The sequence below is a fragment of the Podarcis tiliguerta genome (assembly GCF_965153285.1).
Source record: "Podarcis tiliguerta genome assembly, chromosome: 8".
In the NCBI taxonomy this organism is placed as follows: domain Eukaryota; kingdom Metazoa; phylum Chordata; class Lepidosauria; order Squamata; family Lacertidae; genus Podarcis; species Podarcis tiliguerta.
The window spans coordinates 67,998,011-68,013,086 of NC_139541.1; the positions used below are offsets into that span (position 1 = coordinate 67,998,011).

The 15,076-nt window shown below is 45.6% G+C and overlaps 2 protein-coding genes across 3 annotated transcripts in view; one reads left to right on the top strand and one right to left on the bottom strand.

The window, feature by feature from the left end:
• LUZP1 (leucine zipper protein 1) overlaps nucleotides 1–6,637 on the top strand; it is a 68,777-nt gene extending 62,140 nt beyond the window's left edge. For both annotated transcript variants that reach the window (XM_083454841.1, XM_083454840.1), the window contains exon 4: nucleotides 985–6,637. The gene's annotated coding sequence lies outside the window, so the exon portion shown is untranslated. The remainder of the gene's footprint in view (nucleotides 1–984) is intronic.
• A 762-nt stretch (nucleotides 6,638–7,399) lies between these two features.
• The window catches only part of KDM1A (lysine demethylase 1A), a 36,540-nt gene continuing 28,863 nt past the window's right edge, over nucleotides 7,400–15,076 (bottom strand). Inside the window, exons 14-20 of the mRNA XM_083455002.1 lie at nucleotides 13,978–14,089; nucleotides 12,690–12,822; nucleotides 11,645–11,832; nucleotides 10,555–10,669; nucleotides 9,684–9,811; nucleotides 8,878–9,024; nucleotides 7,400–7,972 (exon numbers count right to left, since the gene is read on the bottom strand). Of these exons, the coding sequence (XP_083311128.1) occupies nucleotides 7,787–7,972; nucleotides 8,878–9,024; nucleotides 9,684–9,811; nucleotides 10,555–10,669; nucleotides 11,645–11,832; nucleotides 12,690–12,822; nucleotides 13,978–14,089 (1,009 nt within the window). The 3' untranslated portion in view covers nucleotides 7,400–7,786. The remainder of the gene's footprint in view (nucleotides 7,973–8,877; nucleotides 9,025–9,683; nucleotides 9,812–10,554; nucleotides 10,670–11,644; nucleotides 11,833–12,689; nucleotides 12,823–13,977; nucleotides 14,090–15,076) is intronic.

The window sequence follows — 15,076 nt, forward strand, 5'->3', positions numbered from 1 at the left end:
TAGAGGTAAATCTTGACCTACCACTGAAAAGAATTGCAAGGTTGATGCCAGGCAGGCCTCCTGGGGAGAGCAATCCACAGTCGGAGGGGCCACTCCTGGCAAGTCCCTCTTTCTTGGCAGACTTCTGTACTTCTCCTGGAGTAGACATGAAGAGGAAGGCTCAGATAATTACGTAAGGGTCCGAGAGGTGGATGCATACTGGGAGAAATGTTCCCTAAGATACTGGGATCCCAATCTTTAAAAAGGCTTTGTAGTTTAGAACTGGAACTTTGAATTGGGCCTGCAAATGTATGCAGTCTGCCTATGCATTACATTTACTGGGAGTAAAAAAAAAAAAGGGGGGGGGGAGATAAAGGACCCCTGAACGGTTAAGTCCAGTCAAAGGCAACTATGGGGTTGCAGCGCTCATCTTGCTTTCAGGCCAAGGGAGCCGGTGTTTGTCCACAGACAGCTTTTTGGGTCATGTGGCCAGCATGACTAAACCGCTTCTGGCGCAATGGAACACCATGATGGAAACCAGAGTGCACGGAAACACCGTTTACCTTATCCACCTGTTTATCTACTTGCACTGGCGTGCTTTCAAACTGCTAGGTTGGCAGGAGTTGAGACAGAGCAATGGGAGCTCACCCTATCGCGGGGATTCGAACCGCTGACCTTCTGATCGGCAAGCCCAAGAGGCTCAGTGGTTTAGACCACAGCGCCACCTGCGACCCATATTTACTGGGAGTCACAAGTGTGGAGAGAGTGCTGTTGTGTTCAGGTCCTGCTTCCAGGCTTCCCTTCTGGTTGGCCATTGTGAAAATGACGCTAGATGGACTAGATGGGGATTTGATCTGATCCTGCAGTACTCTCCTTCCCACCCCCGTAGGTGTGACTGCACAGACCAGGAAGAGCAAAGCAGAAGTGATCTGCGAAAAAGAATGATTGTCTGTGATCCCACGGCTTAATGTGGTGACCTTTTTCCCCCTTCTTCTCTCTTCCTAGGGTCTTTCCCCCTCCAGTTGCATGACCTCCAGAAGCTGAGCTTCATTCTTCATCCCTGCACTGGTCTCTTCCCTGCAGCCAGTCCAACACAGGGACATGTACAGTGCCTGACTTTTAACCCCTTCAGTGCTCAAGGTCCTTTCTGCCCACTAGCCTTGGGTGGATTTTATTTTTTAATTTTTTAAAAGGTGGCTTTGTGTTTTCCTTCTCCTCCCTGGAGGAGGCCGCAGACACTTCGCTCAGGGGAATCCCACTCTGAAATCTTATTGAGCTTGAATCAATGGTAACCCATGGCTGGCGAACGGCTCTGCATCTCTCTAGGAGGTACCCAATCACTTTGGATCAGGTTGGACAAACCTTTGAGGCAAACAGCCTTGACCCCTGCCATCTGCCGCGCTTTTTCCTGGAGATGCAAGAGGTGTGTTTTTGTGTGTGCGGGTGGGTGTTGGTAACCACTGCAAGAAGCGAGAACTGCACCAGACACACCTGCTTGCCAGATCTCAAGAGCCCAGAGCAGCACGTTGAGAATTTCCATTCCTCGCCGGATTTTTGCTGTTCCATCTTCTGAAAGAAGTTTACATTGAAGCTGGTTTCTGGGTGCCGCAAGTACTCTCTGAGATGCCGCTCCGGAAAGGATGGTGCGGGGAGGGGAATGACACAGTTCCAGGAACCCCACTCCAAGGCCATTGCTTCCCACCAGCCATAGCTCTCTCGCAGCATACCTGCACTGCAATGGCTTGGCCATTTGCAAGTACTTCTGCCTGAGCCTGACACATAAGCAATAAGCATGACATCCAAGATTTTCGCCCATCTCCCGCTCTGCAGGCTGGGTGCTGAGGAAGCAGCCCCTTCCCTCCCCAAGCGCTTGAGTTCTTGCCTTCGCTTCCTTCCTTGCCCGCAAGCCTCGCAGGATCCAAACTCTGGCTGGACTCAGGCGGAGCAAGAAACCTCGCCGACATCCTGAGCCCAATGTCATCCCAGCCAAAGGAGGCGGAGTGCTCCGTGCGGCCTTGCTTGCTTGGAAGAGCCTGTGGCGCATTACTTGAACTAACAGCCTGAGGCCTCAGTGTGGGCTGCCCCACACCTCAGGACTGGGGCAGCCACTGGGCATTTGGCACAACCTGCTCAGAAAAGTGGGGAAGAAGAGGCTCCTTTGTTCAGCACCTCAACATATCGGGGGGGGGGGTGTGTGTGTTATTCCTTTATTTCTGCTACCTCACTCTTCACTTGCATGGGCAAAGGGACCAGCGGAGACTCATCCAGAGACACAGCGATTGCCCTCTTCTGCACCTGAGTCAGCAGACAGAACGTTGGACCCCACCAGTGCCACGGCAGCTGCTCACCTTGGCTTAGTCTTCTCAGTCTTCCCCCATGCATTTGGCACATAAGGCTTAGATGCTGCTGTAAACGTAAGTGTTTTGTACCCACCTCCCCTGCCAGGCCTTTCTAGGTATCCATTTGGTGGCAGGTCGGACAGCACTGTTCCCTCGAGGAACGGTGCCCCCGCCACTCTCCCGCCAAGCGGAGGTAATCCATTCAGACTTAAGAAGGAGGCAGCTCAGTTTCACTCCCCATGAAAAGGAATTGGGAACAAAACAATGTTTTAAAAGTTAGGTAGAGTTTAATGTGCATTAGCAATGCAACGCCACATGAGTTTGGTGCATGAAGTCCATTCATTCTGCCCAGAGTTCACACATGCACAGTTAGCTGAGGCCTGCAACTCTGTTGAAAAGCCAAGAACATCAGGCTAGGCTTCCAGGGTTTCAGATGGAAAACCTGGCTTAGGAAAAAAAGACCCCGAATTCACTACTTTGCCTTTTTAAAAAACAAACCACACACATTGTGAACCTTTAGAAATAACTGAGGTTTGCTGTGATTCCTACTCTATCCTTTACCCAACCGTTTTTAATTCAGCCAAAGGTTTTAAAAAAGTATTTTAAATGATTCAGATGTGAGAGGCACAGAATGCGGACAATGGTGCCATTTATCGGACCAAGTGGTTAAAAGTGTTCATAAGCTTCAGGAGGACCTTGAAGCATGAGTGTTCTAAGAATAAGTTTACATGCCCCTGAGTTTGGCTAACAGTGCCATGAAAGGCACCATTGTTACGTACTGATTTCTCACAGAGGTGGGCAGAAGGGTGTGCACCATTTTTTAAAAATAATTATTACCCGAACTGTGCTAACAAAAGTTAACTTCTGCAACTTGTATGCATCATTCACATTTTCACGTGCTCTCCCGCTGGTCAGTGGACTGGGGAAGGCACAGCAGCCAAACTGTGAGATCATCTCAAGTATTGCCCATGCGCTTTCATGCATATTTTCAGTGTTGAGGTCTAGAACCTTGTGTTTCATGCTCCCATCTCTTTGTGATGTAATCACAGCATATCTGTGGTCCCACTTTCATTCACCAATTACAGGCCTCTCACCGGGGGCCAATTCACAGATTTTAGCTTGCTTCCATTGATGGGTAGTCTGTTTACATAAAGGTCTCAGCAATAAATGATCTGTAAGCAGCCATTTTGAACTGACGCACCCCGTTATGCTCGGATGGTGCCCGTCTAGTGTTCAACGGGGGGTTGTGATTTAATCCAAAGTAGGATGGTGATTGTTTTTGCTAAAAAAAAAAATTTAAAAGCCATGTCGTAGTTGATTCAAGAAAGCACTTTAGCACCTGAAAAGTTTGATTCAACGCTGATGTTGGATCTCAGCCTACTTGAAAATTAAAGCAAGCCAACAACCAACAGGGAGGGGGGTGTTGCTATCTGAGCCGTTTGTTTGGCCGGGTTATAAATGCTTAGAATTTCCTGTGACGTGCACCAGCTCCAAGACCACTAGTTCACAAAGTGATAAAATAGCCCCTTACTGAAACTTATTTATATGAAAATAAGTTCCTCTTGGACTTGTTTGTCTGTAATTATACTTAGGAATGCAGCCTTAATGGACTTTTCCCCTCCTCTGCATGATGAAATTGGAGCCATTTTCATTGTGCCTGTTCAAAGCAGTGACACTTTTGAGTGCCCTTAGAACGCCCTGCCTGATTTTCTGGTGCAAAAGAAGCCCCACCATGCAAACGACAACCCAGGTAATTTATTATCCCTGTTGGAAAGCTGGCTTGTCTACATTCAACACTGCAAACTTCTCATAGGATCTGGAAAATGCTCCACCCCCTCTGAGCACTCCATAGCTAGAGATTATTCACTTGAATTTGAAACTATTTTCTGCATGACTAACGCGTTCACAAGTTTAACCCTACATGCACGGGCACAAAAGTTGGTTCTGAAAAACGCTTCCTCCAGGACTGAGTGCTCAGCGTCAGAAAGCTAGGTAGCTGGGTTCAAGTAAGTGTTGCCCAAGAATAAAGGGTTTGGCATTTGAGCCAGACACAGAAGGATGAGGGCAAGTGTCCCTTGTTCCTGGACTGATAGCACCTCTGAAAGCTGCACCGATACCTTTCCCTTGCCAAGTGGACATAGCAATGTCCTCTTCGTCTTTGCCTGGGAAGAACTGACCCAGTGGCATTCCAGATTTTTACAAAAAGGGAAAACTTAAAGGAACCAGTTATCTGTGACTTAGGCCTTTGTTCCCTAGATGGGGAGCATGTGAGCCCTCCAGCTAGAGTTTGACCACAATCCTGGGTGGGGCTGATGGGAGTTGCAAGTCAACTATTGCTGGAAGGCCACAGGTTCCACATTCCTAGAACATACTTGAGCAGCTGGGAAGAGGAAGAATACAAGTCCCCCCCCCCCCTTCAGATTAGATAGGAAGCTTTTATAACAGTAACACCTGGCCTTGCTTAACCAAGGAATCTGCCTCAGCTTTGGCAATAGGGCTTGATGGATGAGGTTGCTGCCTCCTTTCTGAAGGCACGTTATGGATCCCCCACCTCCTCATAAAAGAGAAATGAATTTGCCCTGAGTTATTTTAGCTAGTTTATTGCTTCAGGGCAGAGGACCCCCCCCCCTTTTTATGTTTTTCAGGCCTGGGGTCTGTTGATAGTCTTACATTTCACTAAGCATAAGGAATGAATGTAAATATCCGTTACAGTATCGGTTGGGGGTTATTTTATTGATGGCCCCATAAAAAAGGATGACAAAACCCTAAGGAGACCTTAACCCTGAGTGCAATAGGAGCTGATTGTATTATTGAACTAGCAGTGGTGAGTTCAGGAAACAAGAGACTGTTTGGCTCAAGTTGCACACTTTAAAAATAAACAGCTGTAAAGTGTATTTGTAAATATTTGCCAGCATTTTGGCAAGTTAATTTTTGTTTTAACTGTAGCATATAAATACAGTAGGAATCCCCCAGGGACTTTCTAATGCTGAAAATTTGTGTGTAAAAAAACAAAACAAAAAAACAATTCCAGTGTTGTAATTATATGTGCTGCATGTGATTATTCCTTTTTATGTCGAGAAACAAAAAAAAGCAACTTCTTCCAACTGGAGGTCAGAATTGCCCTCATGTACAGCCCGCACAACGTTGCATAGCCTAGTAAGATCTGCTCCTTCACCTCCCTTCATTGCAAAAAGCAGAACCGCTTCTCCGATGAAAAGCCAGAGAGAGACCATAGCTCAGTGGTAGAGCAGATGATTTGCATGCAGACAGTCCTGGATTCACAAGGCCTTGAAAGAGAGAGCCAGTCCATTGACAATACTTGGGTAGGCCAGCCCAGTGTAAGGTAACGCCATACTTCCTCAGGCCATTAGTGCATCTCTGGTTTTACGACAAGATGTCAAGAGTGCCAAGAACGTAGACTTTTAGCCATAGATTTGTCAGAAGGGACCCTTATGTATGCAAGCAGCCAGGGCATTTATTATTGTCTCACAGGCTCTTTGGAATTGACATTTCCCCTTCTCAAAATGTGTATATGAGATGAGAGAGGCTTACATGATGCCACCCCTCTACCCAGGGCATCAGTGGAAGACAACCCCACAAAAGATCTTGCTGCTTCAGTTGAAACCCCAACTTTATATCCAAAGAGGGATAAAGTGGTGAAGGTACTGCAGTGCAGGGCCCACATCCTTCCTCCCCTTTTTCTTTCCTCTTGGCTAGAGACCAAAGGATTTGCTCAACCTTTCTGTGGCTGTTGGGAGTACAGTCTACTCCTTCCACGTCTGCACAAGGGGGAAGGCACGCTGGTCTTCCTGCCATTTGTAAACACTTGAGAATCCTTCAGATTGCGTGGAATGTATTTTTAAGAGATGAAAATATATTTTTTCTACTTGCTAATGTTAAGACTGGGTGGAAAGGGATTGTCGAATCCTGACATGGTGTGCTTGCAGGCAGATGAGCATCTCCTGCCTTAACATTCCCTCGCTTTCAGGTTAAGAGAAAGCAAGTGCAATTTTTAGCAAAATGTGTTCAGAGATCCTCATTTGCCAGCCCTCCAGAACCCAGGAAGCTACCAGCACTGTCCCAATCACTCCACTCCTGACTCAAAAGGAAGCACTGTGGTGCTAGTATGTTCAGCTGGGGAAAGGCTCTTTCACCTCCCAAACCTGCCTGCACATGGGACAGCAGGTGGTGCTAGCCTGCTAGTCACAGAGCAACAAGTCTGCATGCTATGTTTAAATGCAAACATTTGTCCGCATGTTATCTTCTGACTAATGCTGTCTGTTCTACAGTACTTAATCAATAAAACTATTTGTATGTTACTCAAATGTGTGAATTGCTTTGAGATGGAAAAAAAACCTTTTGCTTCTTGTGAAGAAGAATAAAGCCCAGCCAATTTTGCATACCCCACCCACAGTGTTTTGGCAACAGCTCTAAGTACAGAGAACTGCATTGACTTGTTCAAGATCCACACCGCTGCTAAATAGTTAGCACTTTTCCAGGCATTTTTTGGACCTGCACAATACAATTTTTGTCCCTGAAATTAAGCCCAATAACAGAATAGGATTTACAAGAGAACCTGCCTTTGTGTGTATCAGGTACCTCTTGCTGCCGGCCTCTGGCAACCCTGTCAAATGAAGGCAGGACTGGATGAGACACTGGGCCATGAAACACAGGATTCAGAGCCTGGCCAGGGGAGTGGAATCTCACTACAAAACAAGTATAAATATAGTTTCTCAGTCCTTGGTGTCCTCCAATTTTGTTCTTCCTTGTCCTGGCCTTTGAATATCCCCTTACTTAGCACCAAATCCCAGCACATACTTTGCCTGCACCAAAACCGATTCCACCCCTTTAGCTTCCTAGCAAGAACCAGCATTTATCTGTAACTGTCCCAGATTCAATGTGCCTCCTCCAAGTACCCATTCTAAGCACTCTGAGAGTTACTCAGCCATTTCCCCTCACATCTCTGAGGATCCTTAACTGGCATCTAATCTGTAACTTTTTAGTTGCATATAGCAGAGAGTAGGGCATTGCATCCTGCAACATACTCAAAGTGAAAAGAAACTGTGTTTCTGTTGTCCGTGTTTTTATAAAAAAGGAAGTTTTATTTTTGCTTCCCAAAACAAAACCCACATAAGACAATCTTACCTTAGTGACTAACAGCAGCTAACTTACAAGAGTTCTAAACCCTGGAAAGAAAGAAACAAAAATGCATCTGTACCAAAAGAGATCTCTGTCAAGAGAGACCAGAAGTCTGGATTTGGGGGAGAAGGTGCACCGCTCTAGAGAATCGAGGCTGCTGTGGCAGTCAGGAGCTGCGTTCTTGGACGACTGAAGTCTAGGAAGGCCGCTCAACAGGGGCGATGCTTTTGACTCCTGGTTACGCCTTCTAATTGGTAGTGCTACAGACCAGGAAGGCCACTTGCTTCTAATCACAAGTCCATGCAAGGCATTCATAACCCACTGCATTGTTACATGGCAGGAGCCTGCTGTGCAGCTGCAACAGGGGTAGCTTGGCGAGGCAGAGTGTACATTGCACCGAGAAACTGGTCTGCAATGCGTCCAGCTTCTCTCAGTCCACTCAGCAGAGCTCCGTGAACAGTCGCTGGGTAGTTGCGAATTGTATGTTCTCCTGCAAAGAACAGGCGGGGAATTGGCTGGAAAAGAAATGAGAGATTGGCAATGTTACAAGAGCCCCAGTTTACCTGCTGAATATAGCATACCTGCAAAACAAGGAAGGTTTCCTAAAAAGCTGCCACTCCAAGTGACGCCTGGGAATAATTTTAGCATTTGTTTGTTTTCCCCAGAATCAAGCATCCCATATGGATTGCCCACAGAGAGAGTAGAAGAAATGTGTTTGGCAGTTCAATGTGGCAGAGGACCCATTTTCCTCCCTGTGGTCTAAAGGGAAGCAGAGTGCAAATTTAGCCACAGGTGGTTGTGAACCTGAAAAACATATTCAGCATCTCAAGCTGATTTAAACTTACTTCTGTGTGTGTGCTTAGATAGAATGACCCAAGTGCACTGGGGTAAGGCCGCTTGCTTGGTTTCAGAAGCAGATAGCAGGACCAATTCCCAAGTTGCACCTTAAATTTAGTCCCCCTTTCTAGAGTTTGCAAGCAAACACATTTGGTGGGTGGCGAGTGGCAAGAGGGAACTGTTACTTCATTCCTATTATTCATAATTCCTTACACCTACTGCAGAGTGAGCCCAAAGGGCAGGCATCAGGTCCTTCTACGGCCTGAACAGCACCCAGCTATGGGTTGCTCCTAGTCAATGTTAACCACCAGCAAAGTTGCCATGTTTTTTGATCTTCCCTTTTGATTCCCCCCCCCCAAAAAAATGCCGAAGAAAAGTAAAAAGGTTGCTTTCATGAGGAGTTGTACTGATACTTGTATTAAGAAAAAAAGCAGCTCCCTCCCATGGTAGACAAGGAAGCCAAGTGGGTTGAGATTAATAATAAAAATACATTTATAAATATAATGAAATGTTCCAGGAAAAAAGTGGTACAAAGTCAAAGGATCCTGCTGCTTCCTGGTGCTAATTTGAATGCAGTTCTCACCTGGGGAGCTCCTGGAATGGCTGGTCCCGGAGTAATTGGCTGAGCCATCAAGTCATAATCATTTCCTGAAGATCCAGCTGCTACATAGGAATAGGATCCTCTGGCCCATGGGTCGGCCCTCCAACGAGATACTACTGTTTCCTTAGGCTGAGGACAAAGAAAGGGGGGGGTTACTCAAGTGTGTAACGTTTCGTGAAGTCGCTGATACTAGGAGGATGTGTGCAGGCACACATACCCACAGGTTTTTTTTCCTAGGCTGAGGAAAACTGCAACAGAAAGCCCTTAAAGGCCTGGCAGCAATGCCCAGTTATTCTCCTGTCAGGTAGGCTTTCAAGGTTGGCCCACGTCTGCAGAATGGAAAGCAGGAGCATCCAGAATGAGGGAAGGGAGTCCAAGCAGTTCTAGTTGAGGGCAGCAGGTGGTGAAAACAAAGCCTACAGAAGTGATTCTCTTTGCAGCCTAAAGTATGCAATCCTAACCTATAGGGGGTTTAGGCTCTTTCCTCATTTTAAATGGCCCTTCTCTGTTGGAAGGCTTTTTCTAATCATAAATCCCTTTAAGGAAGCTGGAAAATTTGATCATGCTATAGGTGGTATCAAGAGGCTCATATTGTGCCATACACTGATAAAGGTAAGGTTGGCTAGGATCCTGAACAGATGGAACTGAAGAAGTGTGCATGCTTATACCAAGAACAAACTTAGTTGGTCTCTACTGAACAATATATAATATATATATATATTTCTACTGCATCAGACCAACACGGCTACCTACCTAAATATGGAACTATAAAGAGCTCAACGTGATACCTGAGGGACAGCACTGCTGCCAAAAATGCCCTTGAGAATTGCAAGACAGCGCCCGACAATGACATCATCACTGATGTTCTCCATTATTCCGGCTGCTTCACCTGCCACCAAGGCCAGAAGAATTGGTGCTGTGGAAAAGATTATTGGGACATCAGCAGAACGCAAGCGCTAGCCAAATAGCTTTAGTTTCATCCTGCACAGGAATGTGCTTTATTACGGTTCTCTGGCAAACAGCCTAAATAACAAGGTTTCTCACTGAGATAAAGACCCAAACAAAAACTGGTGGCTTTTGTTTCTTAAGGAGACAGAGTTTATCATCTTAAGAGGGCATAGAAGGCAAAGATGGTGCCAAGTAGGAGTCATTTCTAACCACTTAGGAATTTCTTAAATTATGCATATTGCTTCTGACAATAAACACAGTGTCTCCAACTGAGAAGTGAGAAAAGGGAGCTCACTTCAACCAAAAGACTTCTCGCTGCCCAGCTGAGCTGCTGCCAGTGACATTGAGCAACACTGAGCAAGGTGGACTGATAGTTTTTTAGTTTTTATGGTGAGACATGCAACCAGAAGCTGGCATAGCAAGGGGGCAGAGGGCTGGATCAGATCAAATGCAGTCAGCTAACAGTCAGCTAACACTGACTGGGTCAGTGGGTGCCAGGCAAGCTCAGCCCTATCCCAGAACGGGGGATTCCTGTACTTCAGCACACAATTTTGAGGGCAGAACACTGGTGTCCCCCTGAGGGCTGGCAGAGCTTTTTTGAGCTGGGCAGAGTCCTGCTCCATCCAACTCCACCACCGCAGAGGTGGACCACAGTTTGGATTTCAGCCAAAGGCGCCCGTGAAAATATTTACATGCTTTGGTGCCAACTACCTTTGTAAAGATTCCAAAACAGGAAAAGCTCTCCTCGGCTGGCTGTTGTGCTGCCAACGTGACCAAACAAATTTACACTGGGATCCCAGAACACACGGTCAAAACACAGCACAACCTAAAAAGGAAGGAAACGTTAGGATTCAGGAAAGACTCTGGTCTGGGTTCAGTGTTTTAAGATTTGCTGCCGCTTGTCTTTTTCACATGGATCGCAAGGGAAGGGGGGCGCTTTACATTTCTCACAAGTTCCAAGCTGTGCTTTAAATAATTTCCCCTTGTTCTGCTTCTTCTTTCATGTCACAAGAAATCTATATACAAGTTTTGTGTTTTCACAAAATAAACTCAGAAAATACTTCAGACCCTGACATACACGTATGAATTACAGTGGTGCCCCGCAAGACGAATGCCTCGCAAGACGGAAAACCCACAAGACGAAAGGGTTTTCCGTTTTCAGAGGCGCTTCGCAAGACGAAAATGACGAAAATTTGAGGGGGTTTTTCGCTCCCCAACCCCTTTTTCTGAAGCGCTAAGCTGCTAATAGCCTTTTAGCAGCTAAACCGCTAATCCCTTAAGCCTTAAAAAGCCGTTAATAGCCCTTAAACTGCTAATAGCGCTAATCCGCTAATGGGCTTGCTTCGCAAGACGAAAAGACTCGCAGAACGGATTCTTTTCGTCTTGCGAGGCACCACTGTAATATATATGAAACAGACTATAAGAGTAAGATACATTTGCTTCGGGAAGTGTTTCTCCGATTTCCAGCCAACGTTCATTGACACCCCCAGTACGCTATCAAGTGTAAATGGAAAGCAAGCTAAGCTTTCCGATTCAATGCTGCTAGAATTGATTCATCTCTTCTAGGGCATGATTTTCTTCAGCATGTGGTATACTTTGCACTACTCAGGCCCCACCTGAAGCAAAAGAGGCAAAGCTATATATGAATGGTTCTGAGCTCTATTCTCAGCTATGGAACACCGAAATGAATTGAGGAAGAAAGCTTCCACCTATCCACAGCAGGTAAGGGTATAGCTACTGTAATTGCTCTCTCCTGTCCACTCCACCCCCTGCTGCTCCACTTTTGTGCATTTCAAGCTACCTTGTTAAGGTTTCCAAATCCCATTCTCTGCACAGCAGATGTCTTCCACTCCGGAAGAGGAGGAACAAACTGTACAGCAGGAGGCTGCTGCTTCAGCACTCCCAAGGGAAGGGTACAGAGAACAGCATCACACTTATAAATAAATGTCTGGCTAGTGGACCGGGTGTTGACAGCTATCACTTCACATCCTGGAAAAATGAAAAAGGAAGGGGGGGGGGGGAGAAAAGAGAATGCCATGAAAGAAAATCACTAGTATTGTTGGGTAGGTTTAAAGGGGTGAAAGAATGGCTGCTCAGATATCTTAAAATACAAGTAACCCTTTTTTTTAGTTCCTGAATATTAGGTAGATTGAGATTCTGCTGGCTCACAATCCTAGCATCATGTCTATTGGTCCTTCCAGTGTACAACCTGCTTCACAATCCTCATCTCAAAGAGCCTCAAAAATCACTCTGCAAAATTGCTTGCTCAATGCCCCCTTTGGACATTAGAGCTAACTTGGGATTCAAATCTGCCTCTCCCTTCTCCAAACCAAACTCTCCTACTGACACTTTATTGTCTTTGCCTTGAAGCCACTGAATGACAGCCAGTTACAGGTTTTTTTTGCACATCTCCCCTTATTCCCAATTTTGGTCGTCCTCATTCCATGCAAGCTCATCCACAGTGGCCCCTATTTATCTTCACATCTTTGGACATGACTCCTCATACCTGAATTGTTACCCTTTCTCAGTTTCAACTGCCTCTCTTCTCCTCTATATACTCCCCCCAAACCACAATATTTGTGGTCTCTTTGTGTCTTTGTCCACCACAAACCTCACCCAACCTTGTCACACCCATTTTCAAGCTCTGGCTTTCCCTTTCATTGTCTACGTACGTACATCACATCCTGAGACCTTGTCAGCATTCCAATATCCTTCATCACCAAACAGTGACGGAAGGCACATGACTAGTGGGTGCAACACCATCCACTGGCTTTCTCTGGAGGTAGTGAGCAAACAGCAGCCTTAAAACTACGGGACCATCAGAGATGACTGCAAGTTTTGCTCACCTGAGGCTGTGTAGCGAACCTGCCGAACGGCTGTGTTAAGTTTAATGTCCAATCCTTCGGCCAGAGCCACGGGCACACAGGAATAACCATTTCTCACAGTCAGATGACTGCCTGTGAACTCAAAATCATCATCCTGAAATGGAGAAGGGGAAATTCAGAAGTCCCATTAGTGAATTTGTAGGGCAATTAATTGGTCCTGGTGAATTCCACTCACACTGCCCATGGACAAAAAGTGGTGACAAATTCCCACGGATGGCAATGACGAAAGGCTACTGCTTATGTGAAACAGAACATTTGGCTACTTGCAGTGAATGGGTCTCTCTGGGGGGAAGCAGGGGGCATTCTGAAAAGAGTGGAAATTGCCTAAGCTGAGCCAGATCAGGGAGGAATATCCTAGGAAGGCGGAAGCAGCTGCAGCAGCAACAAGAGCATGTCTTTCCTTCCTGCCCACCCAGCGTGCTTGTCTCACCTGTGAGCGTCTACACAAGGGAACAACGTTCTTAAAAGGCATGCTAAGTATAAATTCCTGCACCCAGATTGTAGTCGGTTCATATAATTTATTTGGAATATCATTTGCATGATTCGGCCTGTGTGCGTTGGATTTTATTGGATATATTCCTTATTGGATTTTATTGGGATATATCCCTTTTAAGAATGTTATACCATGGACATCCAGTAGTGTTGAAGGGGCACCAGATAAGTGGGGAGGAAGGTGCTCTCTCATTCCCCACCATGTGTGCATAGGGGAGCTGATCCAGGCAACATCCCGTCCAGCCCAGAGGAAACCAGAATGCTGAAGTAATAAATCCAAGTAGCATCTAATCTGCTATGGTTGGCAACATTGAAAAGAAACCAATAAAGTGCAGGTGGAGTTTTCAGTCTGTATTTGAGTGTGTCCTGTGTCTCAAAGCTGCATTTTAGAAATGGTGCCTGGGCTGTGTATATTCTGCAATCATACTGCTAAGCCATAGAAAGTGTGTGTGCCTGTGAGGAAAGGCTTGGAAAGAGCATATACATAGCACTTTCAGTGATCAAAGTTTGGGACTTCAGTGCTTTACATAATTGTTTGCAAAATAACTTTAAAAAAAGAATTTTGCAAAATCAACATTCAGGCTCTTTGGAGGTACAGAATTTGTGTTACCCTGGAGCAGATTTGTGTTCAGGGCAGAATATACATAATCCTGGCCATGAGTTGCTCCACAATTCCATCTTTCCATACGGATAAATTCAAACTTCTTTTGAAACACTCACTCACTTAAATGTCAGTCTGGAGAAAACATGGAGTTACCTGGTCCCAATGTTTCAATGACAGAGTAGAGAGTGGTGTGGCGTTGGCGAATTCAAGATTTGCAAAATGCCAGTCAAGAATCTGTCTGTCCCTTGATGATAAATAAACATCACTGCAAATAAATTTGACAAAACATGCTGTTAGGGGGATGCTACCAGTGCATGGTCCTGTATCAGGTGGTTTGCAAACCTCTTGCCCTTCAACACAACTCAATATCCCTTGTGCTTACAGCCACGTTTGACAGGATCTCATTCACTACTTTTTCACCTTAAGGCTGAAAAGTTACTGATCATTCAGATTTTATCCAATGTTGCTGATGACAGCACCCAGTTTTTTATTAATCTTATTGCACTGCATATTAACCTGTCAGCTCAGAGTGGGTCTATAAACAGGAAGAGACTGGTCTCTGCCTTGAAGGCTCATAAGAGCATAAGCCACGGGGGGGGGGGGGGGGGGAGAAGGTGAAGTATGGAGTCATCCAGTCCCTTGAAGAGCAGCCAAAATCCTCTCTCCCATGTACAATTCACCATTTCATACCCTTGTCCTCTTTCCGTTTCACATCTAATCCTATAGCTTCCACACTATCCTAATGATCAGCCAACTGAAATTATCCCTATCTTTAAGGGTACCCTCCCCCTGACCTCCTTTCCCCATTGTTCATCCTCCTCTTAAGTTGTCAACATTTTAAGGTGCACTTATTAACCTACGCACTTGTTCACTCAATTATCTACTGCTAGCTTCCAGATTTTATGTCCCATGGCAGCTTGCTTCAACCGTGAAGGCTTTCTGCTTTACAATAAATTTACTGAGAGTTTTTCTGTCGAGGACCACGTTTACTCCCCTTAAAGTCACTTTGAAGTTGTTGTTTTTTTTTGGGGGGGGGGTGTTTTTTTACAATCAAGTTGTGTACAAATTTTATGAAATAAATAAAACAATTGTGAAAGGTGATGCTTGAAAGGCAGTATGAATTAGAGCTCAAGTGCTGCATTTGTCTTCTGCTGCAACTGAACTAAGTGCTATGTGCACATAGGAGAGAACTGTGCACACTGCAAAGCTTTCTTTGATGCTTCCACCACTGCAAACCACTTTTGGTTAAAAC